General features: G+C 37.7%; 1 protein-coding gene across 1 annotated transcript in view; it reads left to right on the top strand.

The window, feature by feature from the left end:
- LOC122801635 (putative defense protein Hdd11) overlaps positions 1 to 27,500 on the top strand; it is a 377,533-nt gene that overhangs the window by 218,304 nt on the left and 131,729 nt on the right. Inside the window, exon 3 of the mRNA XM_044071111.1 lies at positions 5,935 to 6,047. Within this exon, the coding sequence (XP_043927046.1) occupies positions 5,935 to 6,047 (113 nt within the window). The remainder of the gene's footprint in view (positions 1 to 5,934; positions 6,048 to 27,500) is intronic.

The following is a 27,500-nucleotide window of genomic DNA, read 5'->3' as shown; positions in this document are numbered from 1 at the left end:
CATGTGCGTGTGTGTGTCTGCATGTGTATGTGTATGAGTGTGTGTGTGTGTCTGCGTGTGTGCGTGTGTGTGTGTGTGTGTGTGCGCATGTGCGCGTGTGCGTGTGTGCGTGCGTGTGTGTCTGCGTGTGTGCATGTGTGTGTACGTGTGCGTGTGTGTGTGTGTGTGTGTGTGTGTGTGTGCGTGTGTGTCTGCGTGTGTGTGTGTGTGTGTGTGTGTGTGTGTGTGTGTGTGTGTGTGTGTGTGTGTGTGTGTAAAATCTGTGCACACACCCAATAATGCCAGGACACATACATTATTCTTCTGGGTATCACTAAAAATGCAGCAGAAAATGCAGCTAACAAGTAATTATATTTCAAAAGTTATACATCAGATATATCTGCATGTGTTCCCTGCATTCGTGTGGGTTTCCTCCGGGTGCTCCGGTTTCCTCCCACATTACAAAGACATGCATCTGGAGCCTTTCTCCCTGGGCCTCTGCTGAAAACTGGCTTTGTTCCAAGTAGGACTTTCCCGGTTAACAAATGTTAAATAAAATAAATAAATAAATAAAATATTACAGAACATTCAGACCCTTAGATCTTTTAGAAATCTGATGGCTCCCACTCCCCAGACTTTATAAATGAATACAGGGGTATCCCTTAATCATCCTTGACTGTGAGAGGTCTCCACAAAAACTGTTGCTCATTGGGGAAAAATGTGGAGAAAAAACATATTAATTTTCTGTAACCTAAACAGGGCTGTGAAATGACCCTGTTAGGATAAAGCTGATGATGGCCTCTGCTCTCAACCGCACTCATGCTAAAACCGGTCCTGCTCTGATGTATGTGTACAGAAAGCTGCTGTATGTTATTGAGGGGAGGGGTTGCTGGGGATTGTGAGTTATTATTTCTTTAATTTTCATCACAGTCAAACATTAGAGGTGTTTGGGTTGAGGACAGCATAGTAATTGCTTCTTTTACTTTTCTCACAAACCTCAGAATTGTACAAAGAAGGTTACTATAGCTTGTGTAAGTCAACAAAGTAGAAAACATTTCTGGAATGATTAGCTTTTTTCTCTTTCCTCACAATCACGTAATAGGCACATATACAGGTGGCTGCATTTGAGGGTTAGGGGTGAGGAATGAGGAGGTATGCTATGTATATGTATGTTAGCAGTCACTTGAAATACATGACTGTGACACTTTGAATCTCTGCTTGCATCCCAGTCTAACACCAGAGGGATGCAGAGAAAGCAAAATGATGCTAGCAAGTATGGGTGGAACAACAGGCCCCCATCAGAACACCCTTATTCTGATGCTCGCCAGAATGGTTTCAGAAGATGATCAATTTGAGACCGAAGGGCAGAAACTAGCAAATATGTTTTTTCATGTGGCTATCCTGATAGCTTTGTTTTAGAAATACAAAGGGAAGTCACAACCAAAAGGAAAAAAGGTATTCTTCAACCATTGTTAGGAGTTACATATTCTAGTATAGTCAACACTTGTAGTGATAGTGTAACTTCCAATGGGGAACATATGTATTCCTTCATTACCACCTTTACGCATAACCATGACAACATCTTTGGGGTTGTTGTGAGGAACTGGAAGTTTTTTCCTGCTTTGATGGTCTTGCTGAACTGTTTGGTAACAAACCTTGGATTGTATATAGAAAAGGAAAATCTGTCAAAAACTACTTTGAAACTGCAGAAAGTACCGCTGTAGTTAACAGCAACAAAAGATATGATACATTTAAATGCAGTTTCTGCACTCAGTGCAAATTTATTTTCGAAAAAGACAGTATGGATTAATAACCAACTTGTCAAAACAGCTTTTCATTGTACATGCAACTCAGTAGGAGTTTTCTATCTTGATTTATGTCAAAAATGTAATGGTTTCTATGTAGGAAAATCCCAGAGGAGACTAAGAGAGTGGATTTACGAGCACAACCCGGACATTAGAAACAAAAACACTAACAATTCATTATGCAAACGCATTTTAAAAAATCCATAGCATCATTGTTTTGGGTTAGATATGGTAGCAAAACAATCGAAGAGGGGGAGCATGGGGTGACGTAATTGAACAATGTGAAGTCATGTGGCAATTTAAACTTAATGCCATGATATATGCCGGGTTGAATGACCATGTCATCATTTCAAGTATTTTAAGATTGCATTCCTATCTAACTTAGGTTTGAAACACTGGTTCATTTATTTACTTATTTTTCATTTGTGATTAATATGAACATGTAGTACCTAATGTTTTGTTTTTTAAAGGTTATTATGTTTTTAAGACAGAGATTCAGTGTTTTTAGGATTGTTATTAGCTCAGTTTGAACATGTGACTTCCTAGAGGTGAATTTAAATTTTGTGATTTTTTTCAGAGTTTGATTCTGATGAAGTCATTGTTACATACAGATGAAAGTGCTTAATCCTTGTTTTTATATAGTGTCTGTGCTTCAATAAATGTGATTAACTTAATTTCCAGAGTGACTGTTTCTTCTTACCATTACTGGTTTGTGTTTTTAAGAAGTCATAGTTTGGTTCTTGGTTTATACGTGAAGACATGGGATTGGCCTCACTTACAGAGCAGTGCATCTTTTCAGTCACTATTGCCTTGCAATGTACACTTTTCATATAGCTCCTTTAAAACTGGGATGAAAATAATGCTGAATGAGCAATGACAATTCCAGATGGAGATGAACAAAACAAAGAAGAAGACAAATGAATCAATAAATGAGCAAAACACATCAAAATAAATATTTGCATTTGCTACCCAGGAAGAAATAATGCAATCACACATCCTTATAAAGAAACTATTGTATTTTTTTTGCTAACAAACAGCTATAATCTATGTTTGCCTTCAAAAGCTTTGTCTACTTAAGATGCTAACATATTTTCATACTGCTTTTTAAAGAAAAAGATGAAAATAAATAAAATCACAATGTACTTTGGGATTCCGTACAACTTCTTTGGAAACTAAACATCGTCGCTGAATACAGAGATAAGTTGTAGTTTAAAATCAAACCACACAGCTCTTATTAAAATAATAGTGCTCACAAAGTAAAATCTATTAAATTATTTAAGTAGTAAATAGAATCAAGTAACGTAACCAAAACTTGTTAACAAAGGGACTTCTTTTTAAGACTGTTACTCTGGGAACTGGGCACTAAATAAAAAAAAAAAAAAACAAGCATTATCAATGGAGTTGCACAGCATTTACAAACTTTTAATTATATTATAATACACAAACTTTGTCCTTGAGATTTAATCACAGCAGATGTAACTAAGTACTGTATTGCCTACACCATTGGCATTTACTATTACTTAATTATTTTCTTTTCTAGAAGACCTTGGACATAAATGTAAGTTAACAAAAAAAATTAATAAATAAATAAATATATATATATATATATATATATATATATATATGTATATATATATATATATATATATATATATATATATATATACATATATATATATATATATATATATATATATAGATAGATAGATATAGATATAGACAGATACACATCGGAAACTGATTATCATCGATCCCTTGTATTCATCTATATATATATATATATATATATATATATATATATATATGGTCAACAGGTGTGTGAAATCACACATTTCTTGGGACTGAAAAATATGACCTTTTCCCAATATTGCGCAGTCTCAGATTTAGTACATATAATTAGCAGGGGGCATGGGGGGGGGCTTGCCCTTCTGCAAAAAAATGTTGTTTTATACTATTTTTAAATGTTTGTTTTACATGTGTTGAGGTTTTTGCCCAGCACATGCACAGTAGATTATTGATGTTTGCAAAGTCGACCTTTTGTGGTCAATGTTGTGAATGTCAACTAACCATACTAGAAGTAGTGAATATAGTAACAGAGGAAACATAACTGGAAGTAGGATCTTTAGAAAAGATAGTTGCAAATTACATCAAAAAACTGGGAATGGTGGGAACAATACATCTAATGTAATGTTTTGGAGGAGGAATGAGGTTTAAGGGAAGGCAGGAATTGAATGAGCTATGTAATGTGTATAGAAGATTATAAATGATGTGATGTGATATGTTTGCAACTGAAAAATCTGACATTAAGGTTTGTTTTCATTTACATAAATGTATGATTGCCCATGTCATAAGTAATAATTCAATAAAGATGTTTCTTGTTTAAAAAAAATGTTGTGAAGGTTGATATTTGGGTAATTCGCTCATTATCAGTAAACCCAGATATATATATATATATATATATATATATATATATATATATATATATATATATATATATATATATATATATCAACACACACACACACACACACACACACACACACACACACACAGACGTATACATGAACTTCCAAGCAAAAAAATAACAATACAGCTCAATTTTATTAGCAGGTTAAGCGCTTTTGTCCATCACTGTGGACTTCTTCAGAACAATAAACCAAAGGTTGTTCCCACTATATATACCCCTTCTGTTTCACCCACTTCCCATGTATTTTGGGAAAATCTAATTGGGTAAAGGACTCAGGTAAACAATCACAGGTTTGTTCACATTTGAGATATTTCCAGCAGGGAATGGCCATTAAGTGTGATAGACTTAGTAGTAGGATGAAAAACATAATTTATTGTAACTGGACCATTTTAAAAATGGAAGATGGTCTTTAGCGACACATGGGTGATAAACCCACCTTTATAGACAAGGTGCATGACAACATCAAAGAAGTTTCGGAAAGGGGTAAATATACCCATTGAAAAGGTTCTACTAAATGTGGCAGGTGTAATTGCTGCTAGTATATAGTTGAGAAAGACAAGGTCACACTAAATAATTATTGTCCAACAACTATTACTTTCAAGAGAGGAGACTGTAATTCAACAGGATTAGTTTATTTAGCACTCTGCAACTAATGTTACTGTTTTACATCGGTAAGACAGAGAGGAGATTGACTAAGAGGATTTATGAACACTTATATGATATGAAAAGGACCAACCCAAATGATGCACTATATAGACATTCCATACCTTGTTTATGAAGGATTTAAAAAAATTGTATTTGTTATTATGGAAGTTGTGCCAGTGGATGCAAGAGGAGGACCCTGGGAAAACAAGTTAGACTACAAGGAACTCCTCTGGCAACTTAGGCTTGATGCTACTATTACCCCCCGGTCTTAATAACCATGTTTCCCTGCAAATGGCAGTGAGAATGAGAGCAGCTGAATTATGGTTATTTTTTAAGTGTTCAATGCTGTTTTGGGGAAAAAAACATTTTTATTCACACTGCACTTTTTTTACACGCTACATTTTATGACTGAGTTTTGTTTTTATAGAAGAAGTTTATGGACAGAGAATGTTTGATCTTTATTCTTTTTTGTGTTCATTCCTAGCTCTTTTAGAATTAATTGTTTCCAATTAATGGGAGATATCTTTATTTTAAATCAGGTTAAACAGAAGGGGTATATATAGTGGGAACAGCTTTTTTTTTATTGTTCTGCAGAAGTCTACGGTGATGGACGAAAGTGCTTAACCTGTTAATAAAATTGAGTTGTATTGTTATTCTTTGCTTGGAAGTTTGTTTTATTCTAAGCACAGTCCTGTCCTTTTGTATAACCCTTGATGGTGATGATTTCGTTGGTGGTTCTTAGTTTCATTTTTGGAACGGTGATGTTTGGAGTATCCTTACTCTGTGTCATGTATTTGCATTTATGACAGTACGGTACACTTGTATCTTTAGAATGAACTACTCAGTAATTGCTGCAAGAATTAATTTTATGTTATTTTACTTTATGCTTAAATATTCTGTATATTGTATATTTTAAAACTGTAATTGGACTTTATAGTTATAAAAACCTAAATCAACAAACAAATAAAAAAGCTGTTGTGAATGTTAATTGAGATAGTATGCTTCTAGATGATCATTCTCTTTTTTACTTTTCAACAGTGTACAAACAAAGATGGAGCAGTAACTCACTATACAAACAGCAACAAACCCAATGGCTCTACATTTGTATGGATGCCTCCAAGTTCTAGATGTCCTACAAAACTAACATTTCAGTAAGTATGGGTATTAAGGTCTTTATTGAAAACACTAGCCTTGTAATTCAGCTTGCAGATATAATTACTGTTATTATCCAGTGTGATTCTGTTTTCTTTTACTTGTACCTTTTTCCATGATTAAATAATATGAATAATATATTTTTTGTTCATCATGATTATATGTCACTATTTACTATTGAATTGACTTCATCATTTGTAGAATGTCATAAATCTCACCTAAATAAGATTCTGCACACTGGGCATTTAATGGCATGAGTTTAAAAGATTACAGAGTTTATGTAGTGTCATTTTAAATATGTTTCAAAGAACAAAATAAAATTCACAGAAAGTGAAATCACTAAATTTAAATGTGGCAACCTTTAATAAACAGTTCTGAGAGTTGTCAATGGATATGTGAAGCTTATCAAACAGCAGATCCAGTGTTGCATTGTATTTTGCAGTTGCTTACATTCACTGTGTTAATTCTTAAAGAAGTTGTACTGTTGAACAGACAAGATGATATTTGCAAGGACATGAAAGCGTATTTGAGAAATGCATCGGTTACACTGAGCATTCAGATCATCAATGGCCTCAATTAATTATAATACTACATTACTATCGGTTTGAAGTTGAGGCCCATTTACTGATATGAATCATCTTAGAAGGCAGAAAACAGTAGGTATCCATTTACTAATGCAGAGAATAGTAGCTATCTTTTTTTCTATAAAAGACACTGCAACACTTCATTGGTACAGTTATGAAACGTTTTAGCAGTAACATCTAAGACTGATGATGCAGTTATTCAGGTCATATCATAGTGAGCAACTGATTTTTCTTTATCCAAGATTTCTGTACATGCAGATAATCAGTCTACCTGGATTTTAATCATCAGCTTGGCTGCTTGCAATAGAACTTAATAGAATAATCTTTGTTTAAAAATGATTTGCTTCTGTTTTCAAGGTTCTCATAGGGCATTAAGGCTACCAGAAGTATGCTGACAGTGTTCGTAGTTTAAACAACTTAGATTATTTACATGTGGATAAGTATAAAAATAAGACAGTTCTACCAGTGGTAAAATAACAACTTAGAAAACAAAAAAAAATGAAAAAGCATAGTCAGGAGCCCAACAACAGAATTAGCATTCAAAGTCTAATATACTGCTTTCATCCAACAAGATATCATCAGAAACTAATCAACCAAAAATTTCAAGAACTTTTTATATTAAAACCTACCAATGGAAAACTAATTCATTATTCATTTGATAAGTAACTTCAAGAACTCTATCCCAGCTTTGTTGAAAAACTCTGTAAGTTCAGTGAAGAAATGATCCTTTGCTAGTTACAAAATTATGGCATTTAAAGAACTGAAGGCCTTTAGGAGCAATGCCCAAATTAATGCAATGCTCAAAATATTTGTTCTCAAGAAGCGAAGACTGATATTTTCAGAGATTTTTCTCATGTTCCATGCTGACATTTTGAAATTGTAATTTGGAACGTAGTTCAGTTGTTTCAAAATGTAGTTACCAAAAGAATCATAGTTTAGATCCAAAACAGTCTTTGCATCATTAAAACTTACACAGTCATCAACAGCAGGTAGGGTAGCAGTTTGTGGACCCACTTCAACAACCATTCCCCATTCATCTTCTGAATTCAGATTGTCTTCTATTAACACTTTCACCATTGTTCTGTTTAGCCAAAATCTGCAGAGACTTTTTTTTATCTCATTCATTGACATTACCAATGAGTGTAGTTTATACCAGCTTGTGCTCAGGTTGCAATGCCTTCTAAGTTAGTATGACAACAAGAAGCCTTGAGAAGAGAAGTAATGAACATCAGTATTATGTCTAAACTAAAGATAAGAAAAATGCATTTTATAAGCATTCCATCATTTGTAAACATTCTTATTCTCTGTGTTAGTACTTGTCCCACCAGACTTAAGAGAAAGTGACTTTAAAAGCAGAGTAAAAACAAGAGAAGCTGAATGGCAAATAAAGTTAAGAGCAGACAAGTATCTAGGTCTAAATGAATCTGATAATATTGTGTTTCCTAAAGAGCAGAAGGCTAAAAGTTTATAAGTGTTGTATTTTTGTACTTTTTTATTTCTGTTGTGTACCTATGTACTACTATTTATGACTTTTTTTTAAAAAAAATTCTAATTGGTTTACATTTAAAGTGTTAAGTAAAGAATTTTAATTGAATAATAAATTAGAGTTTTCTTGAAATTTTTGGTTGAATAGTTTCTAGTGAAGTCTTGGATGAAACCAGTGTATTAAACATTGAACTTAATTATCATTGCTAGAGTCTCCTTGTGTTCTAAGAGTGCTTCTCAATCTGGAAATATAGAGCTGATAAGTATATTTTTTGGCACTTTAACTGTTCAGAGGTCTGTACTGTCTTTATTTTTGCTTGACTGAATTATTTATATATTTGCTGGCAGAATTTTGTTTACTGATCTGTGTTGAAACGTTTTTTCTCCAACCTTACCACCCTATTGCTGTTGTGTTCTTAAAAGTGGTAAAACTGGTCTAACAGCTTTTGTGTTATCTGATTGTCTCAAGGCTTTGCTTTTGTCTTGCTGGTATAAAATATTACCTTTTTGTAAAATCTGCATATCATTGGAAGCATCTCCTTGTGTTCTGACTGAGAGTACTTCTCAAACAATTCGGATATATAGAGTTGATAAGTATATTTTTTGCCACTTTAACTGTTCAGAGTTCTGCACTGTCTTTATTTTTGTTTGACTGAATTATTTATATATTTGCTGACAGAATTTTGTTTTCTGATCTGTGCTGAAACTTTTTCATCCACCCCCTCAGCCTATTGCTGTTGTGTTCTTAAAGTTGGTGGCTTTTGCTGTTGCCTGCCTCTACTGTAAATTTGATCTGGGACACTCCTCCCAGTCCAATTTCTTTAGCTCATTCTACCTAATACAGAGATCATTTGGGAAGGCCCAACCCTTTAGTCCCTTACCTTGAATTAAATTCTGTTCCTGCTCTCTCCCCTTTTACTTTAAAAAAAAGATACACTTTATTCAGCTGCTTATATGTTTCTAATTTGTGTTTCTTCCTACTACTCTGTTACTTCTTCTTGCTTTGCTTTATCCTGCTACTTGCTGCCTGTTCCATAAAGTGTTCAGCTGCATCTTTTCTGTTGCATTTATTACTGCTTGTTTATAGCCTGTTTACATTTCTAAGTGTTATTCTTAATTGTTTTTCTAATATCTTAGTTTTGGTTTAAGCACTTGGGCTTTAGGCCCACCCTTAGCTCTCTCTGGCCTTTCTCTTTCAGATTCTGACAAATATGGATGGACAATTTCCTACAGTTTCTCCTGCCAATTTGGTAGCAACTTCCTCATGTACAAGGACAACCATCTACTACTACCACCTAGGAATACAATTTGTGAGAGACACAATTTCATTAGGAACCTAGAGTCCAAGCTCTCTACCCCTCAAGCCAGTATATCTGGCACCAAAAAGGTTGCAAACACAATCACTACACCTCAAACACTACCCACACCTATACAACACATATCTACATATGTGAAGGTCCTCCACATAAACATACCCAAACAAAGGAGACCTCTGAGGCAAAAACATATGCTATCTCCACAGCCCTCCACACCACATAACATGCATAGTCCACACACCTGTGCCTCATAGCCACTAAGGCTTCACCATAAACCCAATATGTTATTCCTAGGAGACTCCATTGTGAGACACACATATGTGCCTCTCACCATGCTGGATAAGGTGAAAGTCACAGTTAGTTGTCTGTCAGGTGCCAGAATTCAGCATATCACATACACACTCAAGTCTCTCAACAACAGGTACTGTTATGATTCTGTCATAATCCATGTTGGCGTGAAAGACTTGAGACGTACCTCTCTGGTATGGTGCACAGCAACAGTTATCCCACTCCACAAAGGGGGAGCCACCACTGATCCCGGGAACTATAGACCTATCAGCCTGACGAGCCTGGTCTGCAAAGCCATGGAACGTATCATCATGGAACTCATAAACAAAGACATTGGTAACCTCCAAACTCTGGATCCCACCCAGTTCAGGTTTGTGAAAGGCAGATCATGCCTCCTGAACCTGATCGACTTCTTTGAGGCAGTCACCAAAGCCGTAGATGAGGGTAAGGTGGTTCACACAGCCTATCTTGACCTCGCCAAGGCTTTCAACACCATCCCCCATTCTGGAATTATAGCTAAACTCAATAAACTAGGCATAAATCCCTACGTCACAAGATGGGTTGCCAACTGGCTCAATGACAGAACCCACACTGTAAACGTTGCAGACTCCAAATCTGACCTCAAACCAGTGACAAGTGGAGTACCACAGTGTTCCGTCCTGGGACCGCTCCTGTTTGGTATCTACTTCTCTGAAGTACAGGCTAACACAGAAGGCCTCTGGCTAATGAAGTTCGCAGATGACTGCAAACTAGGAAACATAGTCAAGTCCCCAAATGATGTGAACATCCTACAGAAGGGCCTCTCTGAGACAGATGCCTGGTGTCAGAGCCATGGCCTCAAGCTCAATGCCAAAAAGTGCAGTGTCATCCCCTTTGGTAAAAACTCTGTACCCATGAGCTACCACATAGGCACCAATCTACTTAACACCGAATGTGTGATAAGAGACTTTGGGACCCAGGTGGACAGTTGTCTCTCCTTTGATAGTCACATCGCCACAGTAGTCAGGAAGTCCTTCTACGTGGCACACCTCATCATAAAAGGGTTCTCATCCAGGAAAAAAGAGGTCATTGTTCCCCTCTACTCAACACTCATTAGACCCACTATAGAGTACAACGCCCCTTTTGGAATGTACCTCACAAGACATCTGCAGCAGCTGGAAAAGCCACAGAAGTACCTCACAAAGAGGATTACTGGACTCAAACAAATGCCCTACACTGACCGTCTCCAAAAACTCCAGCTTTACTCCGTAGCATATCGCCTACTCAGAGGTGATCTCTGCCTAACATATAAAGCTATGTCAAACCCAGAGCTGTTGGACATGCTACACCTAAAGAAATCCCAGTCCCTCTGAGCTACACGCTCTAGGGACCTAAACCTTGCCACCACAATAAACAGGACATGCTGGAGGGATAGATTCCTATCCCAGAGACTTCCCATACTCTGGAACAGGCTACCCATCTATGTCAAGCAAAGTTCTTCATTAGCACTCTTCAAGAAAAATCTTGATGAGTGGATGGGAAATAGGAAATACACCCCGTGGATCACTTCTATGTCTCTGCTTAACAGTGGCACAGGAAAATAACTTTCTTGGGTGGCGTAAGCCAGGGAACCTTGTTGGCTAGGCTTATGTAGGCCCTTGGGCCGATAGCCTAGTACCTACCTATGAACCTATGAACCTATGGACTATATGAAGAGAGACATGATTGAGCTCACTGATTATGTATCCCAGGCAGGTATGTCACTAGCCTTAAGCAGCATTCTGCTGTCACCCAGACTGATACCTCAATACAAACAGAAAATGATTGACTTTAACAATTGGGCTAGTTTCTGGTGTCATTCTAGGGGAATCCAGTACTTGACAGCCTGGGAAGATATGATCAACAGACCACAATGTTTTGACAGAGATGGCCTGCATCTGTCTTACCTGGGCTTCAGCCTTCTGGCAAAAGCTCTTGCCTTCCCTATAGAGCCTTTCTTAGGAAAAGTGATGAGGTTAAAACTACCAACATAAAAATTTCAACAAAACACAAATTAAAGGTCATGCTGCTAAATGCTAGGAGTCTAAACATGAAACTGCACTCATTACAAGCATTCCTAACCCTGGAAAATGCTGACATCTATGCAGTCACAGAAACCTGGTTCAAAGCTGTGGAGAGCACCCCAGCCTTACCTGGTTACTCATCCTATCATACATTCAGACCCCAAACTGTGGCCAGTAAAGCCAAAGGAGGTGGAGTTTCAATATATATTAAAGACATACACATCTCCAGGCTGGTCAAACAGTATAACACACAGGAGACACTTCAGGGACAATTAACCATTGTCAAGACCCCTATTCAAATCATAGCTAGCTACTTGCCCCCAAATCTGTCTCAAGATGCCCAATCCACGTAGTTGGACCTCTTTGAATTTATCAAGATTCATCTCTTTTCCCTGATCCTGGATGACTTGAACTTCCCAAACATAGACAGGAAGAACTACCCATGCCAGAACACAAATGCCCAGAGATTCCTTGATTTTGTCAAAGCAAATGCCTTGGAACAGCAAGTTGATACCCCCACAAGTGGTGATAATATCTTGGACTTGGTATTAACCAACATGAGTAACCACTGCAGCATCCCTAATGTATCATCCTCCCTGGTAAGGTCCGACCACAAAGCAGTCACTTTCGAAGTCACCATCTCTACCAACCCCCTCTAGCTAGGATCTGACATAAAAACGTCTCCAAAGCTGATTACAGCCTCCTGAGTGATGGTATAAACAGCTTCACAGCCCCCTCTCCCTCTGTAGGAACTAGCACCAATATACAAAACTACACTAAAGCACTACATGAGCATTTACATAGATGCGTGGAATCTGGAATACCCAACAGGACTAAATCAACCACTGAAAGGAAGAGTAAACCTGTCTGGTGGACATCTACAATAAATAAACTCTATAACAAAAGGAAAAAATTGCTGTCCAAGACCTAGGAGCAGGTGCCCAATTGGAAGCAATGTCTCCTTAGCCTAAACAAGCAAATAAGAGCACTAGTGAAATCCTCCAAAGCAAACTTTGAATCTAAATTGGCCACATCTACTAGAGACAATCATAATGCCTTCTTCACATATGTCTGCAACCTCAAAGGAGACACCCAGATCTGTTCAGAACTGGTGGTCAAGTACACCGCATATACAAATGCCATAAATATAGCAAACTTACTGGCTGACAGATTCAGTAAAAGCTTTACCCCACTGTCCCCCCCCATCAGTAAATCAGGACATCCCCAGTACCTGCCCCCTTCCCCTTATATCTAGGGAACAGGTCATCACTGCTCTCTCAAAGGCAAAAAATACAGTCTCCATGGGACCCAATAACATTCCAGGCTGCATCCTACATAAACTCAGGCAGGGACTTGCACCACCTTTAGGCACCTTATTCAACCAAAGCCTGAGTACTGGCTTCATCCCAGCTGACTGGAGGACAGCCACTGTCATCCCTTTACACAAAGGTGGAGCATCCACCGATCCAGGAAATTATAGCCCCATCAGCCTAACTAGCAGGATCTGCAAGAACAGGGAATGAATTATCATGGCCTCATTAACAAGGACATTGGCAACCTCCAAACACTTGATCCCACACAGTTTGGCTCCGTCAAGGGGAGGTCATGTCTGCTAAATTTGGTTGACTTCTTTGAAATGGTCACCAAAGCCATGGATGAGAGGAAGATGGTACAAACTGTCTACCTTGACCTGGCCAAAGCCTTTGACACTATTCCCAATTGGGCATAATAGATAAACTCTCTCAACTAGGCATCAATCCATATGTTCAGATGGGTAGCAAACTGGCTCACAGATAGAACCCACATAGTCAAAATAGGGGAAGCTACCTCAAGCAGTAGACCCGTAACAAATGGCCTACCCCAGGGTTCAGTCTTGGGCCTCTGTTATTTGGGATTTACTTTTCTGAAGTGCAGGCCAAAACTAGTTGGCTATGGCTGACCAGGTTTACAAATGACTGCAAGCTGGGTGCTGTCATCAATTCCCCTAGTGATGTGGACATCCTCCAAGAGGTTCTCACTCAGACAAATGACTGGTTCCAGAAACATGGCCTCAAGCTGAATACCAAAAAATGCATCATCATTCCCTTTGGGGAGAGTTATGTCTGCACAAATTATCACATTAATAACAATGTCCTAAGCACACAATCAGTCATGAGGGATTTGGGCACCCAGGTTTATAGCAACCTGACTTTTGACCACCATGTTGCTTCCATTGTACGGAAACCATTCTATATGGCCCACCTCATAACTAAGGGTATCTCATCTAGGAACAAGGAGGTCACAACGTTCCTGTATTCTTCCCTTATAAGGCCCATTATTGAGTACAATGCCCCTTTTGGCATGTACCTCACAAAGCACATGCAGCATCTGGCGAGACCACAGAGGTTCCTCACCAGGAGAATCCAGGGCCTCAAACATCTACCATACACAGATAGTGTAAAAGTCCTAGCCCTCTACTCAGTTTCATACAGATTCCTCAGAGGTGACCTCTGCCTGGCCACAAGGCGGTCACGGACCCCACCTTGATGGGACTGTTGCATATCTGCAAGTCAAGTTCCACTCAAGTAACCCGCACTTGCAGCCTCAACCTGGGCTGTGACATCAACAAGACTTGTTGGAGGGACAGATTTGTGTCCCAGAGACTCCCCCATCAATAGAATAAGCTCCCTCTCCACATCAAGCAGAGTACCTCTTTACCCTTTTTAAGTGCAACCTGGATAACTGGATGGAAAACAGAAAATATACCCCTGAGATTCCACCCATGTCCCTGTTGGACAGGGGCAGGGGCATCAGGTGCTGGTTTGTCTAAACATGGGATAAACTCTTGGCTAGGCTTATAAGGGTCTCAGGACCAATAGCCTAGTAACCTCATGATCCTGTCAATTATATTCTTGGGCTCCTGATTACGCTTTTTTTCAGTGTTTTTTGTTTTCTATTTACATGTAGATGCTTTTGTCTGTACATGTATACTGTGCATTCTATCTCTTACTAGATTTATTTAATTATGTTTTATTTAGTTATGCTTGTTTACAGGTGTAGGGCATTGATTAAAACTGACCCGTTTCAGGCCCCACTTCTCTGCTCAGTGACAAGTAGTATTAAAGTTGCAACATCTACGTAAGAAGTTAGGGTAGATAAAAGCAGCTACAAATTGTATAAAAAATGAACAGAAATGAATTTACTTAGGATGTGATAATGCAGTTTGTAACAAATGAAATAACTGAGTTAAATGAGAATATCAGGAAAAAGATAAATTATAGTAAAGCTGGCTATGCTTATAAATACAGTCCTTTGACCATATTGAGTGGAAAGATAGGAATGATAGCATGACAGTTGGAGGAAGCATTAGGTGAAGTTACGTGATGTGGTCTGAAGTAAGACTTTTATACTGGCTCTTCATCGGTTTCACTAGATATGTTTTAAATTGGGGGCTGAATTTAGTGTTGGTAGAGATACCCTTTAAGCTGGGAGAGAGCTCCTGCCAAAGTTAGAAGAGCTAGAAGAGGAAAATTGTTGTGCAACTAAGCTTTATTTTGGGTGTTTGAAGAGATGACCCTGAATGGGAGTGGCTTCTGAAGCTGTAGGAGGAGTGATAGGCATGTGATTAGCATGAAGGTTTGTGAGAGTTTTCTGATGTAACAGTTTAAATACTAGGTTGCCTGGTAAAATATTGGCTCTTGGTTTGACGGGAAGGCAGTTTGTGTTTTTGATTGAGGGGCAGTGGTTTTCATGTTTAGGGAAGCTGGCTATAAAGTAACATATTTTGTTGGAGATTAGAGGGTTGAGGGGTTCTTAGTAGAAACTGCAGCTAATGGTGGTAGTTTGCACTCTAGTGTACCTTTGCCTTTAGAGGTTCTTGGTGGTAGGGAAAGGAAGTGAGAAATCATAAGGGCTCAGAATAGTAGGTAAATGAGTTTTGTTCCACTTTTCTTGATGTGAATTTGAAAGTTCAGGGCCTGATTGGCCAAAAGCCCAGATATTTGAAGGTAGCAGTGGTTTAGATGGAGAGTTTGTTCTGATTTTTAATGTTTAGTGTGCTTGATTTTTTTGTTAGTTTTTGGTGGGTACCCAAATAGCTGAGTGTTTGATAGTCTTGGTGTTGCTTAAGTAGGTCAGAGTAGATACTGATCAGTCTAGCTGGACCTGTAAATGACAATGTTGTCCATATATAAGGTTAGTGGGAGATACTGAAGATCTGGGGGAAATTACTACTTCTTCATCTACAAGACACTGGAATCAGCCCAGATACTGCTGCTGCATGATTCAAAGACTTTGTATCCAACAGATCATTCAAGGTAAAGATATGAACTAGTCTTTCCAACAGTTCCCTCATTTACTCTAGAGTCACATGGGGCTTCATTGTAGCATCTCTCCTGCTCTCAGTCTTCATCAACAAACTTTCACTAGAGCTGCCACATCATGTAGATGATATGGTTATCTATAGGTTTGATCCCTCATATCATACAATTGAAAGTTAGCTACAGCCCTGACTTAACCTCATTAAACTACTGTTCATTGTGAAAAAGGCCCATGTTATTTGGCACCCATAGAAGATTATCCAAACTTCCCCAATCCTTTCATATCCTTGAATATGGTAACAATCCCATTGAAACCAGCACCTCCTTTAGATATTTGAGATCTGGCTATACCAATCATTAAACTTCAATGAGTATATAGGAAAATTTACAGCCAACAGTGACAGTCTGTTCTGGAAGGCCAGCTTTAGTATGGACTCTTCTTGCCTATACCTGACATTGTCAAAAACATTGCCACCCTTTAAACCTTCTCCAATAAAATATGTTGATTTATAGGTAACTCACCATGAAATGAATACCACTGCCTTACTCTTCCAAAAAACTAAGTGTCTTCTAGTATATGCCAGGTAAAATCTTCTTCTTGGCACCCTACTGTTCAGCATTCTCAGACTTATCAACCCTTCCTATCTCTCTCCTACATTTTTACTGCCACTCAAATCGATAACATAAGAAGCCAAGCCAGAGTCAGCACTTCTTTACAAACCTCGTCTCTCAGATTACAAAATACTAGCCTTTTCTTTTCTGTACTGGTTCCAAAAATATGGCTTTTATTTCCTCCTGATTTAATTAATTATACAAATTATACCCTACTCAGGCCACTGGTGAAATAATGGTTAGTAACACAGTTTGAATGCAGCTGTCAATATAAAGGACATGCCACTTAAACTAACATCTCCAACTTCATAGTACCTTTACCTCCCACATTCCTGATCCACACGATTAACTCACTTATCCTAAACTGTGATTCAGCTTACTACATCATTACTGCTCTAAACTCAGTCTGCATAATCTAGTACCCTCTTTCATCTTACTGGTTTCCATTAGCTTTCCTAACCTTCATGTTTCTACCCATAGCTCCACCATTTCTGCTCCTCCTACTTTAACTCTATTCTCCCTTTTTCTGTTCAACTTATGCAACTGAATATATGTTTAATTTGTTAGATCTTCTGTGTATATACCTTTTAGTCAGATTTCCCATGCTTACTCATATATGTAAACCATTATTATTTGTATACTCTGCATGGCCTTGTTATATTGTGATGTAACCTGGACTGAGCTTGTCATTTGTCATTGTTTAATCAGTGTTCTACCCTGGTAAATAAATTTAAGTACATACATAAATGAATAAATGAATACCAGAGTTAAGTATCTATAGAACAAATCATTTCACTGCTTTTATTTCTTAAACAGGATTATAACCATCGATGTCAACTTATAATCTTGCTGTTTCTTTTTTTTAACTGGGATAGGCTCACTAGGCCAGTATATTAAACCACCAAGAAGGAAAAATAGTCACTAGGCCAGTAGTCTGTTTTGGGGTAATATTCAACCTATGTAAGAGAAAATTTGAACAGGGTAACTAGAAAATTTCCTTATTCTTTTTAAACCAATAATTGGTGATGGAGAGTCCTGCCAAAGGCTTGATATCACAACAATCTCCATTGCTATACATCAATCCTTTAAATGTATTACCATTTGAGACAGAAAACAATGATGAAATGACTGATAGATTTTCAAAAGTAAATGTTGGGGCTTTGTGAGGATTTAGGGATATTGTTCCTGGAGAAGATGATTAACCATTAGAAGTCAGAATGTGCAGAAACTATTCAATGGAGTGGTTTCATTAGACAGATAAACACAGGAGCAAAGTAAAGAGAAAGACAACCCCCCCCCCCCCAGAACCAAGTGGGAGGAGCAAATGGCTTTTGAAAAGACATGTGATAAGAATGTAGCTAAAAAAGAACAAACTTTACAGGTATTTAATTTTCAGTAATATTATTTTGCCTTTGGGATTCAATAAAACTGACATTAGAGTTTTGATACAGCTACATAATGAGCATTTTTGTGAATTGATTTTTGAGGCATTTTTACTGGCTAAACATTTTGTAAATGAGTGTAAGAAAAGATTTCTGAGCCCATGTGATGACTATATCTTTTAAAACTTGAATATTCAGTTAAAAATGCATTAGTTTAGATCAGAATATCAGAAATTGCTGAAATTGAGTTAATGCATTTTCAAATGTGTGTCAATATACATGAGGTAAAAAATGATTAGATGAAAGGAAGGTATGGACAGGAACTTGGGAGATATTAGTAACACTGAAAACAAAAGAAAAAACTTGAAAAACAGATTTCCAAAGAGATAATATTAAATGGTAAAATGGGAAATTCAAATTACTGGGGAAAGTATGAAGGATTTTTTTTTGTGGGGAGTGGACACACAATACAAGAATATAATGACAGAAGGCATGGGCAATGTATAGAATACGGTCACTCAAAGAACTGTAAACTAAGCTGAAGAAAGTGTGGGAGTGATAACTATTTTTGATTTGACCATTGAAAACAGAAGAAAGGAGACATAGTGAAAAAGTAGTAAATAATTTAAATAAAAGGGGGCAAGGGAGAAAAGTGGCAACAGAGTGAGCTAAGAGTCTTTTACAAACAATAAGGTCATAACTAGAAGACATTGTCGAAATAGAGGGACAAGTAACAAGGAAGGAAGAAGGAAAAAACATTATGTTTGAAAATAAATACAGTATTTCTGAAACTAAGGAAAACGATGAAGAGGAGGAAAGTTCAGGGTCTGAAAGTCAAGTGCTGAGATCTATAGGATATATAGTTAGAAGAAGAAAAAGGTAAATGAAAGGTGGAATGAAAAAAGATGCAAAAAAGTAAAGGTTAATATTGATGTAGTTTCATTAACTGTAAATAGATTAAAAATTATGTGAGAAGAATGGTTGCATTTGAATGGTGTAATAGAATGGATGTAATCTGTTTATTAGATACTAGATCTGTGGAGGCAAGAAAAGAGGAAGATTTTGAAATGATGTGAAGAAAAGGTAGGGTGGACAGTAAGGAAGGATATATGTTTGGGAACTGTGATATAAGAATAAAAAAAGAAGATATTACATCTAATTGTGGATTAAGCATATATAAATGTGGGTGACATAAAAAGCGATTTGAGAGAATGCAGAAATATGTGAGGGTCAATGCATGTATTATTTTAGTGGATGCCTTTAAGTGTAACATAAGAAAGGAAAAAAGTAAATTTAAACAAGATATAAAATAATAAAAGAGAAATATAGAATAGTAGATCGAAAGTATGGAAAGAAAGTTATTTTACATACATGAGAGAAAACAGATTGAGATAGATTATATAATGTATTCAGAAGATATGAAATATGTAGAAGGACAAGGTGGATGTGAAGAAGTAAAACTCTGATCATAAGACAATATGGAGAGTAAAAGGAGAAAACAAAGAAATAGTAAAGGGTGGAAAATGTATAAAGATATTAACAGGAAATAACGGTAAGGGATGTTTGAAAAAGGAAAGAATGAAATTATGGAATGAATATTTGGCAGTGAAATCATTTTATAGAAACTTTATTTGTGGATAGCACATAAGGAAGGTTATAAAACAGTATATGCAAGAAAGAAATGAAAGGAGAAAGGAAAAAAAAACATGCAAAATAAAAAGAAAGTTGTGAGACGTTATTAGAGATAAGAAGTATACATTTTTGAAGAGGAATAGAGAAAATCGTTATGAATATAATTATGGAAAAAATAAAATGCCTTTATTTATACACAATTTTTTAAAGGAAAAGAGGGAAGTGTCAAATGTTTTGGGAAAGATAGTGAACTATAATGAGAGGAAAATACATATAATGGAATATTGTATGACAAAAAAGGAAGATGAACAGATAATATTGGAAATTAGAAGCTGGTTGTGGCTAAAGGGATGGTGAGGGTAAGAAATGCAGTGCTAAATAAGAGCTAAATAATATATGTATCTATCTATCTATATGTGTGTGTGTGTGTGTATATGTGTAATATAAAATGTAAGTGATATATAAATAAAAGCAAATACTATGACAAATGTATAAATATTGGTGTATAAGATGTATAAATAATGTAACACCTAAAGATGGCTACAAGTAGGAGTTCTGGTACTGTCCTATGTAACATCAGAAATGTAGATTCACAAAATGTGTCAGAAAGATAGAATTTACACATTGAGGACAGTACTACAACAATGGAAATATCTGGTATCTGACAAGATAATGCAATACTAATGGTATGATGTAGGAACAGGAGCCAAATGATACTGTAATACCCTGGTGAGAAATTGTAGATTGTTGTATATAGAAAGCACAGGGGGGTTGTTTTCCAGTGATTTTGGGGGCAGATCAGAGATTTAGAGGTGACGTAAGAGGTAAAGCTTTTATTGGAACTGTTCTTGTATGTGCTTTTACTGAAAATAGCTGATGGAATTTGTTGCAACAGAATATGATCCGAGAGCTCTTCCATGTCTCTTTTCACGTATCTCCCTGGACTTCATGAAAAGAGACATGGAAGAGCTCTCAGATCATGTGGCCCAGGCAGGTATGACCCTAGCCCTGAGTAAAATCCTACCTTCGCCCAGAATGATACCGCAGTATAAGGACAAAATGATTGACTTCAACAATTGGCTAAGCTTCTGGTGTCATTCAAAGTATCTGTCTGCCTGGGATGACATGATCGACAGACCACGATGCTTTGCCAGAGACGGTCTGCACCTGTTGCCCCTGGGATTCAGGTTACTGGCTAAGGCTCTTGCCACCCCTATAGTGCCTTTTTAGGCAAAGTTCAAAGGACAAAACCACCACCATAAAAGGTACAAGCATGAAAATTCTGAAGGCAATGCTACTCAATGCTAGAAGTCTAAACATCAAAACGCACTCTCTCGAGGCACTCCTAAAAATGAAGAACATCGATATCTGTGCAGTAACTGAGACCTGGTTCAAGGCTTCAGAGAGCACACCTGCAATACCAAGCTACAACTCTTACCACACTTTTTGGCCACCAAACCAGGACCGAAACACTAAAGGTGGAAGAGTGTCCATATTCACCAATGATATTCACAACACCAGGCTAGTTGCCCAACACAATGCGTCTGAAATTCTCCAGGTGCAACTAACACTAGGTAAGACTGCAATCCAAATTTTAGCTTGCTACAGATCCCCCACCATGTCCCAAGATTCTCACTACACCTTTCTAAACATACTGAAAAATATTAAGATACAACCAAACACCCTAATACTGGGTGATTTCAACTACACTGCCATTAACTGGGAAAACTACTCGTGTACCAAAACCTTTGCCCAACAGTTCCTGGAATTCATAAATTCCAACGCCCTGGATCAACTAATCCTTAGTCTGACCAGGGGCTCCAATATCCTAGACCTGGTCATTACCAACATGGGAAATCAATGCTCCACACATATGGTCACCCCCTTGTTGGTCAGGTCTGACCATAAGCTAATCACCCTTGACATCCACATCTCACCCCCACCCCCTAGTAAGGAAACCTCTGTAAAAAACTTCTCCAAAGCCAATTTCATGCTACTCAAGTCAGAAGTGACAAACTTCATGACAACCTTGCAGATGGAAACTGGAAGTTCGACTGCTGACTCTTACACTAAGGCACTGTACAAGCACACCCACTCGTGCACAAATCGTGCCATCCCCAATAGAACCAAGACGCTCTCCTCCAAAAAAAGGAAGCCAATCTGGTGGTCTCTTGCCATAAACAAACTTTACAACAAAAGGAAGAAACTGTTGCAGAAAAGAGGAAAATCCCAGGATTTAAAAAACTCCCTTACCAGCCTCAGTAAGAAGCTAAGATTCCTCATAAAATCTTCCAAAAGCTAGTTATGAAAATAAAATTGCCAAAGATTCGAAAGACAACCACAAGGCATTCTATAGCTATGTCAATAATCTTAATGGCAATGCTCAGATCTGCTCTGAGCTACAACAGAATGGCATTAAATATACTGATCCCAAGGATATTGCCAATATCCTTGCAGATTGATTCAGTGCAAACTTCACCCCCCTCTCACCTCCTAAAGGGCCCATCTCAGTACCAAAGATTGCCACATTCTGGTAATATCGGCCACACAGGTAAAAAACACACTCTCCAAAGCTAAGAATACAGCATCCATGGGACCAGACGACATCCCAGGCTCTGTACTACATGAACTACAAAATGAACTAGCACCTCACCTAAGTGTCATGTTTAATCATAGCCTCACCTCAGGCTTCATGCCCACTGAGTGGTGCACAGCTATAGTTATCCCACTCCACAAGGGGCGATCCACCGTGGACGCCGGGAACTACCGCCCCATCAGTCTGATGAGCCTGATCTGCAAGGCCATGTAACATATTATCTTGGAACTTATAAACAAAGACATTGGCAACCTTCAAACACTGGACCCCACACAGTTTGGGTTTGTGAAGGGCCAATCTTGTCTCCTGAACCTGATTGACTTCTTTGAATCAGTCTCCAGAGCTGTGGACAAGGGTAAAGTGGTCTGCACAGCCTATCTGGACCTCGTCAAGGCCTTTGACACCATCCTCCACTCTGGAATCATAGATAAACGTACTAAGCTGGGCATTAATCCCTACATCACTTGGTGGGTTGCCAACTGGCTTACTGACAGAACCCACACTGTAAAAGTAGTCAACTCCAAATGGTTCAGTCCTGGGACCACTCTTGTTTGGCATCTACCTCTCTGAAGTACAGGTCAACACTAAGGGACTCTGGCTAACAAAGTTCACAGATGACTGCAAACTGGGAGCCATTATTGAATCCCCAAATGATGTGGATATCCTACAAAAGGACCTTACAGAAACAGATGCTTGGTGCCAGAGCCATGGGCTAAAGCTCAATGCCAAGAAATGTATAATTATCCCCTTTGGGAAAAAACATGTACCCGTGAATTACCACATGGGTGGCAGTACACTAAACACTGAAAGTGTGATAAGAGACTAAGGGACACAGGTGGACAGTGGTCTCACCTTCGATAACCACATCACCACAACAGTCAGGAAATCCTTCTATGTGGCACACCTCATCACTAAGGGCTTTTCATCCAGAAAAAAGGAGGTCATTGTCCCACTGTACTCATCCCTCATTAGACCCATTATAGAATACAACGCCCTGTTTTGGTATGTACCTCTCAAGACATCTGCAACAACTGGAAAGGCCGCAGAAATACCTCACTAAAAGAATCACAGGCCTAAAGCTGATGCCCTATGCTGACCATCTAAAAAAACTTCACCTATACTCTGTTGCATATTGTCTACTCAGAGGTAATCTCTGATTAACATACAAGGCAATATCAAACCCAGAGCTGTTGGACATGCTACACTTAAAGAAATCCCAATCCCTCAGAGATACATGCTCCAGGGATTTAAATCTTGTCATCACAATGAACAAAACATACTGGAGGGATAAGTTCCTGACCCAGTGACTTCCCAGACTCTGGAATAGACTGCCCATACATGTCAAGCAGAGTGCCTCTTTGGGTAGATACATATGCCAAGATTATGGTTCTGCATTGGATTAGGAGGTGCAAATTCTGGATATTTCTGTAGAAAAATAAGATGCTTAATTATTTTGGAAGTGGCAGTTAGTGGTATATGCAGGATGATAGTACTGTATACATGCACAGGTATAAAACAAAGGGCAGATTTATTTGAAGACATCAAAATGTATGTCATGATTGAATATTGATATTATAGTAGGTAACTTTAATTGTAATATACAGAAGAAGGGGACGAACTTAGCATAGAATGTAAAAAAGTGTAAACAGATGAGAAACTATAGAAAATTTACAGCGGGGCAAGAAAGAAAGTTTAGTTATGTAAGAGAAATTAAAACAGAAACTTATTTCTTTAAGTTTTCAAATAAGATGAGATAATTAAATGGTGACATAGCACATGTTGGTATATTAGACCATTGGAATGTTTGGATTAAACAGAAAAATCATCAAGGAGAGGATGGAGAAGCTACACCATTATTGGGAAATTGTGTAAAAAGTGAAGAAAGGAAAACAGATGTGTTACTAAATGAGCAAGGGAAGGAAAGGAATATTTATTTATTTTATTTTATTTATTTTACATTTGTTAACCGGGGGTGTCTGACTGAGCTGGAAAGGCCCTTTTTCAGTAGAGGCCTGGGGAGAAAAGCTCCACATAGAAAAATTACAGATACATTTAGATATTTAGACATGATCAGTATACACACAAATTACAATAGACATGTTTTTACATTGGTATGCAGCACATCAACAGTTACAGTGGAGAGAACAAACAAAAAAATATTCATTTAAAAATAAAGGTAATTAATAGATTTGTGGTGTACAGCTAACATTTGGAACATAGGTAGAATACATAGCACACAGGTACAGTACATACATTGTAGATTAGCCAGTGTTTGTGAGTAAGAGTGAAAACTATTATCATACTGAACATAGTAGAAAAATATGCTAGATAAATATAAATATAAAACAAAAGCAGAAAGGCAATTGTGAGATTTTGAGGTATTAAGAGGTTAGATGCAGAAGATGTGAGGGATTTAGGCAGATAGGTTGCAGTTCAAGAACTAAATGGAGTACTGGAAGAAGTAAATATTCAAATAGTACTGGGAATTGGTGGTGTGGATTATTTTTTATAGACAGATGGAGTAGGGGTTTATTTGTTAATATGTTAAATGAGTTGCTAGACAATAGAAAGCAAATTAGAGAGTTTGAGAAGGTGTTATAAAATGTATTTGGAAGAAAGAAATAAAATGTATTTGAAGAAAGAAAACAAGAGATCAATAAAAATTAGAAGCTTATTGTATTACATAATGTAGATTACAACGCAGTTAAGAAAATACTGCAAAAAAATTTGAAAAAGATTTAGGCAAGATAATTGTGAAAGAAATGCATGGTTTAAAGGGGAAAAATTCAAAGAAGATTTTAATTGTTGTGAAGGAGATATTATAAGGAAAAAAGGAGGTACAACAGTGTATGTCTTAAAGAGAAACCATATGATGATGTAGCCAAAACGTAAACCTGTTTTTGGGCAGCTCTTATTTAATGCAACAGTTGTTCCAGGTATTAATGATTTTGTTAGACTTAAACCAATTCTAAAAGGTAAGGCTGCTATTACTTGATTTTCTATTCTGGATGCAGTATGCATACTTGTTTAATTTATTTGGTATTTTTACTTGTGAACTTTTTAAAAATAATTTTTACTAAGCCTGGCATGGTTTTTACAATTTCATATTGAAAGGCTGCTATTTGAACGTATTTTTAGCTGTTTGTATTTATGCATGCTTTTTGGTATTTTTGTGGTATGCCTCTTTAAGAATTCCCTTTAAGAACTCAATTTGACTGCCTTTAGGCCTTTTAAATGGAGTAAACCAGCTTTATAACTGTTTCTGAAGAAGTTCTGTATGTTTTAGAATGAAAGTGCTTATTTGATTAAAATATAGCTTGGTAGCATTCTGTGCAGCATTTTTTTGTTTTTTACATAGTTATTTAATATGCTGTTTTGTGGAAGTTGTTTTTGGTTACAGTGTAGCTCAAGCAAACTTGGAATATACAGGATTAATGTAGTGTAGCTGAAATGTGAATTTCTTTTTTTATTCAATTAATGAAAGTTAATGAATAGAATAAAACAGGAATGCCCTATGAGTAGTGTTTTGCTTGCAATGATTCTGAACACAATATAAGAAAAATGTTGTGAATATATGGAGCAAGCACAGGGATACAGAACAGGAGCTTTTACTATTGATAATTCGGGGCATTCATAAAGGCACTGGAACATGTACACCTTTGGGTACACATCACAGTAACTTTTTGTATTCAGCAGTGGTACTAACATGGTGCTGCATGATGCTTGAGCATAAGAAGTGCAGCACTGCATAAGGCTGTTTCTACAGCCATGCTCAATGTTAATGAGGCAGTACAGGGGAGAGATACATGCTAATTAGCTATAAGCTCTCAACCCCAGAACTGCCTCCTGGAAATTTCTTGGTCGTGTAGATAGGAATGGCTGTCCAACCACTTCATCGTAGTGAACAAGGCCAAAAGGCTGTGTTCATCTACTGAACTTAAATGAAGTTACAGGGATCAGGGCTGGGGGGAAACATTAATCTCCATGGATTATGCTACACTCAAGTGCTGTCATGACACTGAAAGCAGTACATGGATTTGGTGGTGCGGGAAACACTAGCCACCATAGATTTCACTACATTCAAGTGCCATAATGGCATTGAGAGCAGTACAGGGAACAGGGTGGGGGAAACACTAGCCACCAGGAAAACTGCAAGTATGCCATAATGCCACTTAAATTATTATGACAATCAGGAATGGGGAAAGCAATAGCCACCAGGGCAATTACAATTATGCTGCTGTGGCACTTACACTATTACAGGGATTGCAGACTAGGAGGTAACAATAACCTATAGGGAGTACTCAACGCCCATGTCCCTTAATGCCACTTCAGCTAGTACAGGGATCAGGGGGGTGGGGGATCCACTACACAGGGGGGAGTGCAGACAGGTCAAGGACAGGCATGGGGAGTGTGTGTGTGTGTGTGTGTGTGTGTGTGTGTGTGTGTGTGTGTGTGTGTGTGTGTGTGTGTGTGTGTGTGTGTGTGTGTGTATTTGTGTGAGAGACATCCCCACGCTGGACTAGTAATCAAGGAGCCTGAATTCTCACCACTGACACTGGAGAGGGATGTCCACTTGGAATGCAAATGGATATATTCAGTATTTCCAGATGCAGACCTCTCCGCATCAAGCACAATTTTCCTTGAGAGAACACAGGACACATACTCAGCACAGGTCTGGGTGTCTCTATCTGCCTCTCCCCAGGTCCCCAGTAAGGCTCTCCACTGACACTGTGTAACCAGTGCTTTGTGTCCCTCCCAAAAGTAGCTGACAAATACACTCTTTGAGATTAAATTTTTACAGACACACACACACACACACACACACACACACACACACACACACACACACACACCTGGGATAGACTGGCACAGATTACCCGCTCCACCAACTTTGCCCAGACTATAAGGTAGATTCACTGCCACCAGTCAATTACTATAAGGCTCTTGAAAGGGTATCCAATTTTGCTGAGTAAAGTTAATATTAATACAAATGGTAATGCTGACCAAACAGCAGGGCTTTCAGCAGTGGCCAGAGTTATCATGAAATAAATATGCACAAATAATCTCAAAGCTTAAATATTTTCTAAAAAGGACCAGCCATAATGAAACATTTAAACATATTTAATAATAAATAATAACAGAACAAGAAAATACTAAATATATATTTACAGTAAACCACAGTGTTCAACTCATAGATAATGTTGAAAATAACACTGG

This window comes from Protopterus annectens, chromosome 5.part0, assembly GCF_019279795.1.
Source record: "Protopterus annectens isolate FY-2018-M chromosome 5.part0, PAN1.0, whole genome shotgun sequence".
Classification (NCBI taxonomy): Eukaryota; Metazoa; Chordata; order Ceratodontiformes; family Protopteridae; genus Protopterus; species Protopterus annectens.
Note: the sequence above shows the minus strand (reverse complement) of the source record. Positions and strands in the feature narration are given on the sequence as shown.